This window comes from Camellia sinensis, chromosome 2, assembly GCF_055761805.1.
Source record: "Camellia sinensis isolate YWXY chromosome 2, ASM5576180v1, whole genome shotgun sequence".
NCBI lineage: Eukaryota > Viridiplantae > Streptophyta > Magnoliopsida > Ericales > Theaceae > Camellia > Camellia sinensis.
In genome coordinates, this window is record NC_138962.1 from 120,547,757 (window position 1) to 120,567,986 (window position 20,230).

Below are 20,230 nucleotides of genomic sequence, written 5' to 3' on the forward strand. Positions count from 1 at the left end.
CATGCTAGTCATTCTCATTACTGCTTGTTTCGTTAAGTTCACCCACATTGTGTACGTTATTAGTTAGTGTAGAATTTTCAGACGCCAACTTGCTGTGAAGCCATTTCTTAAAGACAGACCATCTGAAATTGTTTGAGATGTATCCAGGTTTTCATATATTTTGTCCATAAAAAAAATTGTATAAATATAAGGGAACAAGAAGGAGAAAGTCACTATCACATAATGTATTGAGCATTGTATATCAAACTCACCATTAGGCGAAATAGGAGTTTGTCATTTGAACAGCTACTGATTAAACGAGTAATACAACAGTAAGTTTTAGAATGGACACAACGCAGTTCATGCACATTGAATTGCATAATTCTTATTTCACTCTTTACTTTCTTATGGTGGATGATTAAGATTTAAAATATTAGCACAATTAAAGGGTTGCTTGTTATGATGTCAAGGTCAGCCAACTGGTAAAATGGTCCAAAACATTGCATGTTGACTTAACAAAAGAATGATGAAGTGTGAAATTTCATGGTAAATAATGTTCTGCTAACAAATTTTGGTAGTTTAAATAGCAACTTTAAGATATTGTCTATCAAGAACTGTCATAATTACTTGCCATAGAAAACATACCGGATTCTGATCTGCCCATTTCCACAACTGAGATAGTTCTTTATTCCCTAGTCTCCACCGTATCTTACTGCCGGGTGAAAGAGGAAAAAGGAGAAAGTTCAGAAGTAAACCTAAAACTGAATAAAAATGATTCTCAAATTTTAAAAAAGATTTCAAGTTCAAACTAGTCGATTCCACAGTGGCCATAAACTACTACGAAAGAAAAATGGAGGTACCTCAGATTTTGTGAAGTAATGGATATTTTATAGACAGAATAAATGTTTTAAGTTGATAAAATCTTGCAGTTTTGTTTTCTTCATTTCTTACTGACTTTCTTCTTCTTTTCTTTTTTTTTTTTCCAATGAGGGGAGAACTATTAATCAAGTCAATATTTCGTTACTAGTTTTATTTGCGTAATAAAGGAAATTTTTTGTAGGCATTTCTAAATTTATTTTAGAAATGATTTCTAGAACTTATCAACACGTAATTAATCTTGAATAAAATAATTTTTTCTTCACTTTAGGTGTCACTTTAGCTAATCCCTAAATGGATATAAACAAATGCAAGGGATGTGTCCTGAGAAATCTTTCACATTGCATGGATATCATTTTTTTTTACAAGGACTAATATGGACTGTTGTCCGACAACTAAGTAATATGCAAGGTCCCCATTAGAGAAGGGAAAAAAGTATTATGACAGATGCGTAGGATTATAAGATAGTGTACACATAACATGCAAAGTTTTAAAAATCGACCACAACTGTTGCATAACAACATTGAGTTAACGGTTTTGGTTGCTGCCATCTGTTACAACCATTGTAGAGGTTGTGTAATAGAAATGAAGGCCATGACATTATTGTTACAACCATAACAGTTCTATTTTCAGTAGACATTGTATATGAGGCCACTTTTTCCCATTTTTCTTTTTTTCCAACTACTAAAATTACAACCAAAAAAAAAAAAGCACACAGAATTCATGCAAAAATCTTAGATCTACATGTTTTGAGTGTCCAACCTTCAAACTCTACAAGATCTGAGTTGCTATCACGGAAAGATGAACCTCATCTTTTTTTCAAACATTCATTACTTTTCCTTCTTTTTTTTTTTTTTTTTGGATAGATAAACTTTCATTACTTTTTCACTTGATTCCTTGAGTATTAAAATATATCTATTTGGTCTTAGGTTAAATTTGTTGGATATCATGTTATGTACTTTTACATTTAGTATATTAGCATTATCAAATATGTTCATAATTTTTTTTTAATAACAAGGGGAAGTGATCCACAAGTATGATCAATAAAGTAAGGAGAACTAAATACACACAAAAAATATAGAAAAATATCCATAGCAACTTAAAACTAGAGTAAAAATTAGCACATGTATTGAATCGTGTTTAGAAACTAAATAAAACCCACCAAAACCATTTCAAACCCTACTAAATGTGATTATGAAATAAAGACATGTGTATCAGTAAGTTTTTCCAAATTTCTTTAAGTAAAACATTCACAACTCCGGTTGTTGCCACCTTTATGCTATGGTCCGCAAGCATGTCAATGCCACTGATACTTAAAACATTGATAACATGTGCCAAACGGTTTGACAGATTAAAAAACAACAATGCTTGGTAGCTCAAATTTTTATAGCTCAAACGTCTCGAAACGACGTCGTTTTGGAGGTAAAACGACGTCGTTTTGATACATTCGAGCCATTCGGGCCACACAAATTCGAGCTACCAACCATTTTTCATTAAAAAATATGATGCGGTAAAGATGTCCTCTTTACATAACTCGATAGCTCGTACTATGCAAAAGTTTTACAGCCTTTCACCATATGGATATCATCAACTTTGATACCAATAATTGGCAGATGATTTGGGAACACATTCGGTAAGAAAGGTCAACATTTATCAAATTCAAGTGAAAAAAATAAAATAAAAATATAGAATCTCTGCATTGTCTACTAGACAAAAAGTGTCGTACAGAACAGGACTATGGTTGAAGAGCATCATCCAAACTCTACACCAAAAAAAAAAAACCTCCAATTGGAAAGAACAATGACATGAATTTTCCTATTCCACATGATAATCCAAATTGAAACCATCACAACGAATAATTTTTTAAATTACTAGCCAGATAATACCAATTTGGCAAGATCACAGTCTCAATACTAGTGTACATCAAAAAGTCCACACTGACTGCATTTTGTGGATAGCCTAGAAAAATCTCACTCAAACATGGAATAGGACATTTATTTCCACCAAAACTAACCCTGTACCCTCCCAAAAAATAAATAAAAGTAAATAAAAAAGAGAAGAAGCTACTGAAATAACTTTATGAACAAAAGTAATGCATTAGAGGATGTGTTTGTGGGTTTGAGACAACTTCCAATAGCTCCAACAACCATTCACACTTAAAAGCAGATTCTACGAAAAAAAACATAATCCAGACCGCAGGCCAATGTTGTTCCTTTTTAGCTTTTCCATTCCTCATGATTAATGAAGGCAAAGAAATATAGTAGTTAATTCTTACAGTTGTTCATAAAAAGAACTTTTTGAACCTTGATTAATGTGTTTAAGGTAATTTCCTGTTTGCATTGGTTGGGCCACAAAATGGGATAAATACTCCAAATGCGTGGTAGGAGCATCCTTCGTTTAGACCCATAAGTCTTGTCTCGACACTCTATAAGATTTTGGGGAAGGTTTTATCAAAGAGACTTAGAACGACTTTGGCAGAGACCGTTTCCTCGGTGCAATGAGCTTTTGTAAAGGGTTGTCAGATTTTGGATGCAGTTTTGGTAGCAAACGAAGCGGTGGAGGAGAATAGAGTTTTGAAGAAGGAATGTGTTGTTTTTAAGGCTGACTTTGAGAAAGCCTATGATCATGTAGATTGCCACTTTCTGGATTTTGTAATGTCTAGAAAGGGCTTTGGAGAGAGGTGGAGGAGATGGACTTGGGGCTGTTTGTCTACATGTAATATGTCAGTCATAGTTAATGTGAAGGCGTTCCATTGTCCTCTTTCCTTTTTATCCTGGTAGCAGATGTTTTGGGTAGATTCGTTGATAGGGCAAGAGAGATCTGGTAGATGGTTTTGTGGTTGGGAGAGACAGTATTTTTCCCACCTTCAATTTGAAGATGACACCATGTTTTTTTCATCAAGAGAGGAGTGTGGGGTGAGGCGCATTTTGTCGCTTTTAAGGACTTTTTAGATGATCTCGGGTCTTAACGTAAATTTGAGCAAGAGTAGTATTGTAGGCATTAACTTGCAACAGAGCCAAATTCAAGGTTTGGCAGAGATCCTAGGGTGTTCCATAGAGAAGTCACCCATGAAATATTTAGGGCTACCTCTAGGGGGTAGTCCTAGAAGTGAATCATTTTCGGCACCGGTGGTGGATAAGATAGGCAAGAGGTTGGAGGCGTGGAAAAGAGCTTTGCTTTCAAAGGGAGGAAGGTGCACGTTGATCCATTCTATTTCAAGTGGTATTCCCATTTATTTTTTGTTCCTTTTCAAGGTACCGGTTAGGATTGTTAAATCTAGCGAGAACCTAATGAGGGATTTTTTATAGGAAGGAAAGGATGAGGGAATAAAGATGCATTTGGTGAGATGGGAAACTGTCTAGTTGTCCAAGGATAAGGGAGGACTTGCTTTAGGGAACATTATAGCAAGAAATCTTGCACTCCTCGAAAAATGGCTTTGGAGATTCCCTTAGAGAGTGACTCATTATGGCATTCTATTATCAGGAGTGAGTATGGGGTTCATGATGATGTTAGGTTTTATTCAGGTTGTTTTGAGGGGTAATTGTCGGTCTCCTTGGAAGTCGATATCTCATGTTTTCCCTCTTTCCTCTAGATTTCTATCTCTAAGGATGGGAAATGGGGCGTCAATTTGGTTTTGGGAGGACATATGGATTGGAAATTCTTCTTTTGCTAGTGATTTCCCGAGTCATTATAGGGTTGCAAACTCTCATGGTTCTTCCATTGCGTCATTGGCATGCTCTAGTTTCGCCCCAACTGCTTGGAATCTTAGCTTTGCTAGAAATCTTTCTGACAGAGAGGCGGGTGATTTGGCCTCCTTGTTCTCTCGCATTGATCGTTTGTCTTTGGATTCTTCCTTGAGTGATAAATTGGTTTGGCTCTTACATTCTTCCGAAGTATTTTCTTGCAAATCCTTCTTTGAAAAAATCACTGAAAAATCAAATATTCCATTTTTTCCCCTTCATAAAAGAATCTGGAAGTCTTTCGCACCTTTCAAAGTGAAGCTTTTTGTATGGTCTTTGGTTCATAGAAGCATTTTGACCAACGAGGTCCTCAAAAGAGGAGGCCTAATTGTTATCTTTCTCCTCATTGGTGCATTATGTGTAAAGGAGAGAGGGAGTGTCTAAATCATTTTTTCTTGCACTGTTCAGTGGCAAGAAGTTTGTGGCAGCAGTATTTTGCTTGGGGAGGTCCTACTTGGGTGGCCCCTGAATCATGTAGTTCAATGCTCTCTATTGATTTTTGATTCTTAGGCCTAAACAAAAAAGCAAAGGTGTTGAGGCTTTGTGCAGTTTTTGCTCTTTTCTGGGTTATATGGTTGGAAAGGAATGCGAGGATCTTCGAGGATAAATTTACTGACATATCTTCGATGTGGGAGAAAATCAGATTTCTTGCATCTTTTCGGCCTTCAGTTGCTTCCCCATTTAGGAAAATTTCACTTTTTTTTTTTTTTAATTTCTAGCAATTGGAAGACTGTATGCGATTTGTAGAATTTTTTCTTTTACTTTAGGGGACTTCTTGTCCTCCTTTATATCTCTTTTTACACCATTTTAATAATGGCCTTGTTTGGTTTGTTTTTGAGAGAATAGTTTTGGAGAAAAAATTTCAAAATTTTGTTTGGTTTAGTGATTTTAGAAAAAAAAATTTCAAAATCACTCTCTCTCTCACACATCAATCAATCGCTTTTTTTCTCTCCTCTCTCCTTCTCAATCACTTTTTCTCTCACACACATCTACTCAACTACAACAAAATATCAAATCATCCCAAACTCTCATACTCCAAAACTATTTCCAAAATATACAACCAAACAAATCAAAAAAAATTCTAAACTCTCTCCCTAAATTTTTTTTTGAAAATTTATCTCCCAAAATCAAACCAAACACACCCAATATTTTCTGTTGTTGCTGATCAAAAAAAAAAAAAATAATACACATCTTAAACTTCCCAGAGGGAGAACTGTTTTAGTTGCAAGGCTGAAGACAATTGAACAATGTGCTCCATCCCTCCATCTTTTTGTGTGTGTTGCTTAAAAGTTATAATTAGACGCATTGGTGTGGTCGAGTAATGTAAAATTTGCAGAGTTTGCATGGATTCGGCCTAAATGATCATAGGTTTTAATTTTACACTTCACATACAATCCAGCTTTAGGAAACTTGGTCTAAGACTCCTACAATAGGAATTGTAGTGGGTTTTGGTTCTAAAAAAGTTTTAGGGTTGGGGTTTTATAACAAAGAAGAAAGCTTCTGGAGTCTGCAGATGTAGAAGGCTGGTTTAGGCTTGATTTTTAAAAGTATGGAGGCTTGGGGAGAACCTATTTTATGGTATTTTAGTGTGAATTTAGTAACCAAAAGGTAGAGAAAGATTTGAGGTTAATCAGTTGGCTATTTAGGGGCTAGAAAAAGATTGTTCTATGGTCGTGCACAATAACCCAAACATAGTAACTAGGGTATGTACACAAAAAAAAAAGAGACAAAGAAGAAAGAGAATGTTTTGCCCTCTCAAAAAATTCATATAAATACAATCTCAAATTCTCAAAATATTAAGTACATCCTGAAGAGAAAGATTTCATGCCTATTTATAAAGCTGCTAGACTTTCTCTATTCATATAAAAACCATGATTCCCCAATTAGAAAAGACCAAATAAATAATTTCACCCATTAAAATCCTCATGGCAGACCCTTATGACGGGTAATTATATTTGCACACCACAAAAAATCTCAGTACACACATTTATGTCATTCGGAAATAAACTTCTGAACAAAAGTCAAATGTTTGGACATAAACTTAAGTACAAAAAGCGATTGTTTGGACATAAACAGTTGAACAGAATGTATATTTGAACAATTCATTTTTGTTCATGTCTGAACATTGGACTTTTGTTCGGAAGTTTATATGCGAACAACACAAATGGTATGTATTGAGATTTCTTGTGGTTTGCAAATAGAATTTCCCCCTTACAACCCGTCCTACAAATAACAAAGTTACCAAACCTCTAACTACTAAAACTTAATATAATGACAAAATTGGTACAGCAGCATACTAAATTACAACAAATAAAAATAAAGACACAAATTAATCAGAAACTTTATTCTATGATACCCTAAACGTGCTCTATGTAAAATTTCATATTTTCCCTTTTTCTACGATCCCACATTAATTAACAACGTACATGGCCATGTGAATATAAGTTCTTGGGCATCCTCCCCTTGCAAGCCAATTTTCATGAGTGACTTTTACCCATGGGTTTGAATCATTTAGTATCAGAACCAACCACCATGTTGAGTATGGGATCGGACTATACAACTATGGAATGGGATGGGCTTACACCTTCGCGGTTCGAGCTAAAGGAGCAATCTATAGGTCAGATTAAGACACCTTAATATTGTGTTTGGGCATTGTACGATCATAAAAGGGCAACCATTAGCTCAATGTCAATAAACTGAGCCGACTGAGACATCAACTACAGAGCATGGTGGTGTGTTCCAATCCCATTTCCGTAAGAAAGGATTCGAACATCTGAATATAAATTATTGGGCAACCACCCCTTGCAAGCCAATTTGCAAGGATGAATTGTACCCATGGGTTCGTATTCATTATGATGTAACCACAACACTAAAGCATGTCAATAGAAACCCGACACTCTAATTTTATACTATGATAAGCTTCATTTGATTGACTCCATATTTGTTGAATATGAAATTTTTAACCTAGATCATCATCGATCAATTACTTGCCAAAACCACCCGAGGACAAAAAATAAAAATAAAAATAAATAAAAATCTAGCTCTTTCAATTCTACCTCAAACTTCCTTCTAAATTACATCAAAGATCGCAAACACACGATGTCACAAGATTAATTAAAAACCTATTCAAATCAATCTACAAACATTCATACCGCTTTTTTGCTCCATCTTGAACTGATTTCTTCTCTATTAGTGGCTTTTCAAAAGGTGGGCAACCATCACGTTTCCACCAGACCTAAAACACTCAAACATGAGGAAAAAGTAAGCTAGAAAGCAATCATCATAGTGGTGAGCAGATAATTGTAGCTACTAGAGAGAGAGAGAGAGAGAGAAAACGTACCCAATTCCTTTCCCTTTCCAATATATGATCAATACTATTAAGAAATTCTTTGCCATTAGGTGGAGTCATTTCAAGAAGCTTCTTTACACGCTCCTCAAAAGATTTTATTTCTTCCTTCTAGAATCACAAAGGATATCTGATTAATAATATAAAATCAAAAGTAAATTTTATGCATAGATATGCAACTGAATAGGTCAAACTTAAAATAAATCTAATTGACTAGAGTTCACATAGGAAAATCATTTGTTATATTCATATCGGGGGGAAAAAAAAAGTACTGAATTTGCATTGGCTTGTTCAAACTCTTTCAGGGGTGAGGAAAATGGGAAGTCTTAGCAAACACCCACATGACACTCCATTAGCAATATTTTACTACTAATAGATTAGTCATAGAAGACACATAGCAGGACTAACTTGAATATACATATATATTATATATTCTCAAGATGCAATAAATAGTTGTAGATGGATAGATGGTGTTTGGTATTGGGGTGATTCTATTTGCACACTCATACTTTGTCTCAGTACACACCATTTGTGCCGTTCAGATCTTAGTTGCACAAAACAGGGGCTAGGACGGGAGCGGAGGTGGAGCGAGAGCATATAGAAGTTTCTTAAGTTGGGACCGCCTATGGGCGTGTATATATTTATTTATTAAATATATAAAGATATTCTAATGATTATTTTATGCTACTTAATTGTAATATATATATTAAAATATGAATAAATATTTGAGATTCATGTCAACTACAAATTGCCTTTATTAAGTATAAATAAATATTATATAAATAGAAACTACTAGAATAAGTGTGAGTTGATTTTCTTTTGTTTCTATGAGATTTATGTTTGAGAGGTTTCTATCTCAGTTGGGAGCGAGTTTCTTTCTCGACGGGAGCAAGTTTCTTACAATTTTCTTACTTGGGAGCGCAAATCACATTTTTTAGTAAGAAAAGCTACTTGAGTAGAAGGTTCCGCTATCAACTTCCGAACAAAATACAAATGTTCGGATATTTACTTCCGAACAAAATACAAATGTTCGGATACCTACTATTGAACAGGATTTTTGTTCGAACAATTGGTTTTTGTTCAAAAGTTGATATTCGAACATTTTGCTTTTGTTCAGAAGTTGATATCCGAACGACACAAATGATGTGTACTGAGATAAAGTATAGTGTGCAAATAGAATTATCCTTGTGATTGAGCTATCATCTTACCCTCTAAATAAAGAAACCATATAACAAGTCCAAGCTCAGGTAAGTGCATGAGAGTTAACACAGAAACTGCTAATATTAAGGTGTGGTTATTCGCCTTTGTGCGACACTCATTCATCTTTTATTAGTATTGTAGACCATAATGCTGTAAATTGAAGCAACTTCGACGATCTCAAGCAGTACACTTCAATGTTTGGCTTAGCCAAGTTTGATGAAAAAAATGAAAACCGGAGGAAAAAAAAAAAAAAAAACCTATACGTACTTATCCCTCCTTTAATTCTATAAATATTCGAAAGCCTAAATCTTTACAACTTCTAATTTGTTTGTGAATAATTGATATTTTTAAAATTACGATTTTACAGTATCTATTCTCACTTTTTCTATCTAGCATATAAACATAGGAAACTTATTTATGTTCCACTTAGTCTAAATTATTTTCTTATGTTCTAATAAGTTCTATAGGTGACACAGTTATCAAAATACTCCTAATAATAATAGGGTGAAACACATATTAATGTTAACATTGACAATATGAATGTTCCATGATGTGAACATTCACACTGTCAAATTTATTTAATGTTGAATGTTCACATCATGGAATATTTACACTGCCAATGTAAACATTCACACTGTCAAATTTATTTTTATTTTATAAAATTACATATTCAAGTGAGATCTTATTTGATAGATCTCGTTAAATACATTTCAAAAATATAAATTTCATTTAAAAAATATGTACAACAAAAATTATTAATTTTTAAAGTTTAGGGTTAAATTCATTTTACACCCTTGTGGTTTGGTGCTTCTTAGGATGTGTTTTACCCCCTTGCTACATCAATATGTTTGTATCCTGTTGTAACTGTGTCTTGTGTCCATATTCGTGCTACTTAGAATACAACGCAATGTGAACACAACAAATAACAAATTCTAAAAGAATAAGATAAGGTACAGTGGACACATGACAATAAAAATTGAAATCAATGAAAAGAAAATAAAAGATAGAAGAGGTACACATTACAAGAAAAGGGAGATAATGAAAATTAGGGGTCTCTCCCTTAATCCCTTTTATGGGAGCTTCTATTTGCACCTCTTTTTTTCCTTAGTTTACAAAATTTGTGTTGTACGGATATCAACAATGAAACAAAAATCAAGTGTTAGTATATCAACTACCAAACAAAACAAAAAAATGATTGGATATCAAGTACCAAACAGGGTTTTCATTCAGTAGTTGATATCATGATTGATTTTAATAATTGATATCTGAACAACAAAATGATGTGAAATGAGAAGTTTTGTAGTGTGCAAATAGAAGCTCTCCTTGTATTAATACTAGACTAGTTCAAGTTACAAAAATACCCTCCTTACTAATACAAGGAAGAAAGGTAAAAATAACAAAAGCATATTTAACACTACCCCTCAAACTGGAACAAAGATGTTTTCAAGGCCCAACTTGTTGATAACTAGGTAAACAAATAATAAGTACTCTTTTAAGTCAGGATGTCTCCTAGTTTATCTCTAGTTTTCACATACAAATAGCACCAACATTCAAATTCTCTTTGATAAAATCTAAGAAGCACAAACAGTTCTTAGAAGGTGATGTATCTATGTCATGTCCGTGTCGGACACCAACACTCATCAAAACGTGTCCTAATTTTTTAAAAAAAATTAGATCCAGACACTTGTATCCATTGCTTAAACACACGTGCCCACTGATTAGACACACATGAAATAATATAAGTTTGAACTAATTAACTTAGGATACAACAATAAAATAAAAAGCAATGTAAATTTATAAAATGTCATATTACTTTTTTTATTATCTTTTAATGGTATATTCATATATATAATATATAAAAAAAAATATATAAAATTATATATTTCGTGCTTGTCCCCTACGTGGCATGTCCTGCATTTTTGAAAAATTGGTGTGTCCGTGCGTCCATGTCCGTGCTTCTTAGGATGAAATGTAATAAAGCAGCCCATACAAAGCTAAAATTTATGGCCAGATTTGACAAAAAAAAACAGCAGCCAAAGAAGAGCAAATTTTAATTATTTCATTCTGGAATTGCTTTAATTTAGTTTTTTTTAATGCAAGCTGTTGTTCATGTTCCTATAGCAGTACTGTAGCATCACTGTTCATGCTTCTGCAGCGCTTACTAGTTTTTAGATTTTATTTATTTATTTGGATGGTCCATTAGAAAGGATTCAAGGATCAAGATTAAGTGTTAAGTAGGGTTTCTTAAAGATTACAAAAATAATTTGCAGCCTTTACAATGGTAGACCTTTTGGACATGGAAATGAAATATTTCCATTCCCTTTCTTGGGTTGCATCTTCTTTGTTGATTATTTACCTTGAATTCGTGCTTGCTTGCTTGCCTTCTTTCTCTGATTCTTTTCTTGTACACTCGCTGTGTAAGTTGGTATCAGAACCACTTCCTTATTCTTCGGGTTGGGGTTTTGCAACCTTAAGGTGACTCCGAAAGGAAGAGAACAAGGTCGTGGAATTGCAACTCCTGAAGCAATGGCTCCTGATAAATGATGAGAAGAATTACTGGAGTTTAAAAGGCAAGTTGAAGCCTTAACCAAACATATTGCACAACTAGAAACTCCAACTCGTGATGATGGTGATTATGGGTAGGAGGAAGAAGTGTTTGACAAACTGTTTCATGATCTTGCTCCAGATAGAGAACCTTATGAATGGAAAGATCAAAGATGGTATGTTAGGTTGAAAATTATATCCCAGAATTAAATGGAGGACTTCAAGTAGTGGAATTTATTGATTGGTTGGCAGCTACTCAGAGAATTTTGATTTCAAAGACGTACCTAAAGATACATAGGTGAAGCTAGTTGCATTGAAGTTGAGGGGAAGTGCTTCTGTAAGGTGGGAACAACATAGTTTAATGCAACAAAGAAAAGAAAAGAAAATTCAAAAATCAATAATTGGGAGAAGATGAAAAAGAAGTGAAGAGAAACTCTCATTCCTTTCAACTATGTTAAAACTATGTATCAGCGTTTGCAACATCTGCAGCAAGGAAACTGGGCTGTTGATGACTACAGAAGAATTCTATCAATCGATTGCTCGGAATGAATTGTCTGAGAGTGAACATCAGCTGGTAGCGTGATATGTTCCTGGCCTTAAGCAGTCCCTACAAGATTTACTCAATTTGAGCAAATTGACTGTTTCAGAGGCAGTTCAGCCAAGAAAAACACACACTTCTAAGAAGGTGATGTGTTTGTATCAGACACTGACACTCGTTGGACACTGCCCCACGTGTCCAACACTCATCAAAACATGCCTTCTTTTTTTTTTTGAAATTTAGATCCAGACACTTGGAGGACACACGTGCCCATTGGTTAAAAACATGTGTCCACCGGTTAAACATATATGAAACTAATTATAAATTTGAACTAAATAATTTAGGATAAAATAATAAAAGAAAAAACAATGTAAATTTATAAAGTGTTAGATTACATTTTTTTTTTAATTATCTTTGAATGGTATATTCATATAAATAACATATAATAAATATATAAAATTATATAGTTCATGTGTGTCCCCTAGGTGTCATGCTTGCATTTTTTGAAAATTGGTGTCGGCGTGTCCATGCCGTATCCATGTCGTGTGTCCATATCCGTGCTTTTTAGCAGTTCAGCATGCTGTGATGGCAGCAAAACAGCATAACAGTAAAAGTGTTGGGGCTATAAACTGTAAGGATTTTGTGAACAAATCAGTGGCAAAAAATAGTCAATGCCAGTGGACAATATCTCATAACCATATAACGCCATCAGGTTTGCAAGGAGGCAATTCTGCAGTAGTAGCAACTCATCCAAACACCGCTGTACCTAATACAATAAATCAGGCCAGTGGTTGAACAATATGTTGCTACAAGTGTAGGGACCTAGTCATCAATCTATTTACTGTAGAAAAAATAACAGTAGAGAAGGCAAGCACTCTTAATTGAGAGTGACAAACTAGAAGATGATGAACAAGATGTTCTTAATTATGATGATGATGAAGAAGATGCAGCGGAAATGTTGTACAGTGTAGGCAAGTTACTTGTCATACGAACAGAAGAGCCAATTGACCCCAAAGCATGAGACTCAAGCGGATAGATAAAAACAAGCATCTTCCGTAACACTTGTGCTATTGGTGGGCATGATTGTAAACTAATCATTAACAGTGGCAGCTACAAAAACATCGTCTCTGAAGAGGCAGTGCACAGGTTAAAGCTAGAAATGAAGCCACATCCTCATCCTTACAAATTGACATGGTTTAAGAAAAGGAATTAAGTACGTATTACCAAGCAATGCTTAGTTTCTTTTTCCATTGTAACAGGTATTTTAATAAAATACGGCGTGATGTAGTCGCTATGGATGTGTGTCATTTGTTGTTGGGTACATGATCGTACTGTAAAACACGTGGTCTAAAAAATACATATACATTTTATAAAGATAAGCAGAAGAATATTTTGGGCCCATCTGAAGGAAAGAGCATGCCCGAGCCTAAACTAGGGAAAGGTGGCAACTTTCTCTCTATCTAAATTTCTTGACAAAGAAGAGAACAATGGAGTGTTGTACACGTTGATAGGGAAGCATGTACCATCGCCAGCAGCTATACCAGTACAGATGCAGCCTATTATTGCAGTATTTAAGGACATGATGCCACAAGAGTTGCTTCTAGGACTACCTCCTATGATTTGCAAAGCACCATATTGACTTGAACTCTGGGGCTAGTTTTACTAATAAAGCGCACAGCCAAAAAGATTGTGAAGAGTTGTGCAAGCACATCAATGAGCTGTTACAGATGGGTTATAAATGAGAAAGCATGGGTATGTTTGGTTTGAATTTGGGAGATGAGTTTTAGAAAAAAATTCTAAAAAATTGTTTGGTTTGAGTTTTTCTCAAAAAATTTCCAAAATCACTCTCTCTCTCTTACACATCAATCAATCATTTTTTCTCTCTCTTCTCTCATTTTCAATCACTTTTTCTCTCACACACATATACTCAAATTCTTCCAAAATATCAAATCATCCCAAACTCCCAAAAAAACAACTCTCCCAAAATATACAACCAAACAAATCAAAAAAATTTCTAAACTCTCTCCCTAAATTTTTTTTCAAAAACAACTCTCCCAAAAACAAACCAAACAAGCCCCATGAGTCCTTCTTGTGCTGTTCCAGCGTTGCTAGTGCAAGAGAAATATGAGAGTTGGCACGTGTATTGACAGTAGAGCTATTAATAAGATTACTGTTAACTACCATACTCCAATTCCTTGACTTGATCATATGTTAGATCAGCTAGCAAGGCTAGCATCTCTTCCAAAATTGATTTGAAGAGTGGATATCATCAGGTTTTCATACGTCCAGGTGATGATTGAAAAACAGTATTTAAGACAAAAGGACCCTATGAGCAGTTGGTGATGTTTAGCTTATCAAATGCACCTAGTACTTTTATGTGAGTCATGAATCGTGTGTTGAGACCCTTTTTTTGGCGAGTTTGTTGTCGACTACTTTGGTGATATTCTTGTGTACCTTCATTGAAGTGCACAAAGAGAATCTCTGACTGCTTTTGACTACTAGGAGTGTGCCACTTTATATTAATAATTTTGGTCTATGAGGTTCCTTCTACAGGTCTTCGAGCTGATGCATAAACGGTGAAAGAAATTCTTGAGTGGCCGTGGCCTTCTAATGTTCACGATGTTTGCAGCTTTCACAGCTTTTGTCGACAGTTTATTCAAAATTTCGGCACTATAATGGCACCAATTACAAACTGCATGAAGAATGGTGTCTCTAGGTGAACCAACAAGGCTTAGGATAGCATCACACTATAAAAGAAAAAGTTAACTGAGGCACCTATTTTGGCACTGCCAGATTTTGAAAACATATTTGAATGCTTTGCAAGTTGGCATTGGAGTTGTGCTAAAGTCAAGAAAGTAGACTTGCTGCATACTTCAACAAGAAGCTTATTGGTACAAGACTCTGGAATTCAACTTATGATATCAAGTAATACAGACAAAAGAACTTGGGTCCAAAACACGGACAATGGTTTCATTCTTGCAGGGATTTACTTTCCCTTCAAAGCATAAGGCCGGAGTACATAATAGAGTAGCAGATGCATTAAGCAGGTGGTCTTCTTTATTATCTACTATGCAGGTGAAAGTTGTTGGTTTTGCCACTTCAAAGAACTTTATGAGGATGATGCATATATTAGGCCTATAATAAAGTGAATAATATATAAAGATATGCAAGAGAACTATTGTGTGCATAATGGTTCTCTTTAAATGAACCAGATTATGCATTCCAGATTGCTCTGTGTTTGGATCATGGATTTTGTGTAGGGATTTGGAAAGGGAAATAACACTAAGCAGTGGGATTGTGTTACAGCAAGCCGAATTTGCCTTTAATCAGTCCAAAAGATACGACTACACAGCAAAGTCTCTTCGAGATTGTTTATGGCCAAACTCCTAACAATTTGTTGGATTTGGTACCTATTCCAAATGTGGGGGGGTGGAGATGCGGTGCTGACGAGTTGGTTGAACGCATTATCAATTTATGAGCAGGATAGACAAGCACATGACTCTGCATGAATGAACACTTCTTGAGGTTAAAATGTCACTTGGCTAACCTACAGGTAACAAAAACCTCACGAACATGAACTAAGTGATCCTCCAAAGAACCACTATAAATCAAGATGTCATCAAAATAGGCAACCAAAAAAATCCCAATGAAAGGATGCAAAAGCTCAGTTCTAACCTTCATGAAAGTAATAGAGGTATATTCAATAGACCAAAAGGTATGACTAAGCACACATACAATCCATCTTAAGTCTTAAGAGGAGGTTTCCACTCATCACCAGTCTAATCTTGATCTAATGGTAACCACTACACAGATCAATCTTAGAATGCCACTTGGAAACAACCATTTGATCTAACAAGTCATCGAGTCTGGGGATGAGAAACCTATATTTACCATGATCCTGTTGATGGCCCTGTTGTCCATGCACATCCTCCAAGAAACATACCTCTTCAAGATCAAAAGGGTTGGGACTGTAGAAGGACTTTGACTGGGCTGAATATACGTCCCGCTACCTGCCTATCATGTCAGCACACTCCTCGGGGCTCATCTTTTAATATGAAAAATCAGGTAACTATGATCATGGAAGTAGGTCAATGGCATGTTGAATGTCACTCAAAGGAGGAAACTCATTCAATAACTCATCTGGGGTCACATCACGAAATTCAAGCAACAACTAGTTAATCTCTGATTGAGGGTCGATATGTGGCCCAACAGGAATCTGGGTTTCTCCTTTATGTATCCCAAAAAATTGCTCCAAATAAGCCACAACTCACATATCTAGACAATACTGATATTTTTTCGAAAAATAAAAGAAAAATGAAAAAGCGCATCTAAACCATTTAGATCAGAAAAGAAAAACATGGTGAAATTCAGCTCTCCTAGTCCAACATGGAGAGCAATTTTTTTTACATTACAGCTATAGCTATATCACCGATAACAAGTTTGAAAAATGCTCTAATACCAAGTTGAAATTATTGAAAAGAAAATAGACAAGAAAAAAGAGAGAGAGGAGGCACACAATTTGAGAAAAGGAGACAATGAAAATTATGGTTTGCTCTTTTAATACCTTGTATTAATACTAGATTAGTCCAGATTATTTAAATACGCTCCTGAATAATACAACAAAGAACAGTAAAAATAACAAAGGCATATTCAATATCATATGCACTAATACAAATACAAACATGTGTACTATTGTTTAGTTTTTATGTCAAAAAATATTTCCTATGAATTCATTACACATTCTATGATTCTATTATATCAAATTTACTGTGAAAAAGACAACAGATATGCTTCACTCATATGGCCTTTTAACTGGAATCCACGTGACATAGCCTCACTGTTAAAATCCACCTACTCTCCACCTACTTCACCCACTTAAACCTACTCCACTAAACCTAACCCACTACACCACTACCACCTCACCTACTCCACTAAACCTAACCCACTACACCACTACCACCTCCACTTCACCTACTCCTTACCTACTACACACTCACCCTCTTCTATATATAGGAATCATGAATCATTGTAATTGATATCAATATAAATCAATCAATAATACAATTCTCTATTTCTCTTTATACATTAAATTTCTACATGGTATCAGAGCAAGGTTAAGCACTTAGTATTTTTCGTTTCACCGGCGGGCGGCAACCTCGCCTTGGCCGCCCGCCGGACCTCAACCTATTCCGCTTATTTTCTACACATACCTTCCTATCACTGCCTAAATCCTCTCTCTTGAGGCCAATGTGAATTCCTCTTCTTCATAATCTGCACTAACTGTGGCATCTTTTCCTGGGGCAAACTCTGCAACCCAACACTCAATCTATGCTTCTCCTCCATGCTCATTTGCCTCTTGTTAGGATCCTTCGCCTTCGGCTTTGGTTTGGGCTTCGCCACAGCCTTGAGCTTCACTGCAGCTTTCAGCTTCACGGCAGCCTTCGGTTTCACAGCAGCATTTGGCTTCGCAGCTGGCTTGGCCTTTGCCGCTGGCTTGGGCTTCACAGCGGCTTTAGCTTTTGGCGCAGCAGCTTTTGTCTTAGCCGGAGCCTTCTTTTCCTTTTTCGCTTTTACAGCCTTCGGCTTTGCAGCAGCCTTCGGCTTTGCTTCCCTCTGGTGGCTCCCCAGGTTCCACCTGAGCTGCATGATTCATTTATAGCTGCAATTGATAAGGGAAGTATTAGAACAATGCCCAATAGAAGTATGCCAGCTGCTCCTTACCCTACTCCTGGAGCACTATTAATAGGTGATGCTTTCAACATGCGTCATCCTTTAACTGGTGGAGGAATGACTGGAGCCCTGTATAAGGTGTTTTGTGCATCTCCTGATCAAGCAAGGAAGGAAATGCGTGAAGCATGTTTTGATTATTTGAGCCTTGGAGGTGTGTGTTCAACAGGACCAGTGGCTTTACTCTCTGGTCTAAATCCTAGCCCATTGAGCTTGATACTCCATTTCTTTGCTATAGCCATATATGGTGTTGGCCGTCTCTTGCTACCATTTCCTTCCCCTAAGCGCCTGTGGATAGCAGCTAGATTATTTTTGGGTGCATCGGCTATCATTTTTCCCCTCTTTCTCTCACATGGGCTTGTCCCCTCTCTCTCCTCCGTTTGATTTCAAAAATCCATTATTTTTATTTATTTTCTCCAAACCACTTTCCTTATTTTCCCCATCTTTCATTTTGATTTCAAATATATTTTTATTATTTCTTTCTTTATTTTTCTTTCACATTATTTTTTAATCTTTTTCAAATTCCATTCATACCATATAGCTTTGCACACCAAACCATCTTTTTATTCATCTCAGGGATCAACCCCGATCACAATTTTAACCAAAAAAAAAAAAAACAACCACAACAACACAAACCACAACACCACAAGATTTGTTTTCTTTTCTGCAGACGGCCACCCACCGACCTCACTTTTTCGCCTATTCCGCCGGTCTTTTCTTCTTGCCTCCGTCCTGGGCGGCCCTTGACGGTGTTGCCTCCGTGTTTCCCACTCCACTGGGCACGATCACTCCACCTTGCTCCTCCACTACAGCATATGGCGGACCTCCAAATCGGAACATAACGGTGGCCTTCCGCTTCAGCTCCTTATTTTCCGCCTTTAGCACACTTATCTCTGCTCGCGCATCCTTATACATGCGTTGAAGCAGAGCCAGTTGGGCGTTTAACTGCTGCACCTCATTTGTCCTACTCTGCAGCCGGTGCGACAAGTTTGTGACCGCAGTCATAGTTTCAACACAGGACTTCAATGTATACTGATTAGCTTCAATATCCGTTTGCACTGCCATTTTTTGCTCCACCGACCGCATCGGAAAGTTCAACGGAGCAAAACCAGAGGTGTTTGGTTGAGGTTCACAGACCACCGCACCAGTTATCTCTCTTGTTGACTCGTTGAGGTCGGGAAAGAGAGTGAGCAGACCACGGGAAGAAGAGGCTATGTTCTGGGTAGCTGAACGGGAAGAAGAAGCCATGTTTTTGGGTTGCTGAGTGTTTCAGAGAAGGGTTGGTTACAGAATGTTACAGAGAACGAAGAGGTTTCAACTGGTTTGCTATGCTTCCAAGCCTCAGACTTCGCTTTGGTTTATAAAGACAGAGACGACGAGGCCGACACGCGCTCTGTCAATCACGTGCATCGCCGCGTGTTAGGCACCCCTTTTGATGGCTCGACGCTTTCTGTCGGGCACGTCTTTTGATGAAGTGGGCGCGCCTTTTGATGGCACGCCTTTTTATGGATTGGGCACGCCTTTTGATGGCACGCCTTTTGAAAGATTGGGCACACCTTTTGAGGGTGCGACTTTTTAAGGGTCCAACAAGACTCTGTAAACTGTCCCGACATTGATTCCGGTTAGCTCCTTCATGGGTCCGACAAGACTCTGTAAACTGTCCCGACATTGATTCCGGTTAGTTTCTACAAGGGTCCGACAAGACTCTGTAAACTGTCCCGACATTGATTCCGGTTAGCTCCTTCATGGGTCCGACAAGACTCTGTAAACTGTCCCGACATTGATTCCGGTTAGCTCCTTCATGGGTCCGACAAGACTCTGTAAACTGTCCCGACATTGATTCCGGTTAGTTTCTACAAGGGTCCAGCAAGACTCCGTAAACTGTCACCACAACTGTCACAACATTGTCTGCTACAACGGTCCGACATGACCCCATAAACTGTCTTCTACATCGGTCTGACACCGCCATCCAGTGTCCTCTACACCGTTATGACACCACCATACAGTGTCCTCTACATGGTTATGACACCCCCATACAGTGTCCTCTACAACGTTATGACACCACCATCCAGTGTCTTCACCAATGGTCTGACACGACCATACAGTGTCTCTTATCCTCTTTTATTTTTATGTATTTTCTTGTTTTGTTACTCTCTCCAAACTCAAGTTGGTTAGTTCCTATCCCCCTTGAGTTTGCGGGGGGCTGTTAAAATCCACCTACTCTCCACCTACTTCACCCACTTAAACCTACTCCACTAAACCTAACCCACTACACCACTA

General features: G+C 36.7%; 1 protein-coding gene across 2 annotated transcripts in view; it reads right to left on the reverse strand.

The window, feature by feature from the left end:
- The window catches only part of THO1 (nuclear matrix protein-like protein), a 66,307-nt gene that overhangs the window by 20,115 nt on the left and 25,962 nt on the right, over window positions 1-20,230 (reverse strand). For both annotated transcript variants that reach the window (XM_082915495.1, XM_082915496.1), the window contains exons 14-16: window positions 7,936-8,052; window positions 7,748-7,830; window positions 625-691 (exon numbers count right to left, since the gene is read on the reverse strand). In XM_082915495.1, coding sequence (XP_082771621.1) covers window positions 625-691; window positions 7,748-7,830; window positions 7,936-8,052 — 267 coding nt within the window. The remainder of the gene's footprint in view (window positions 1-624; window positions 692-7,747; window positions 7,831-7,935; window positions 8,053-20,230) is intronic.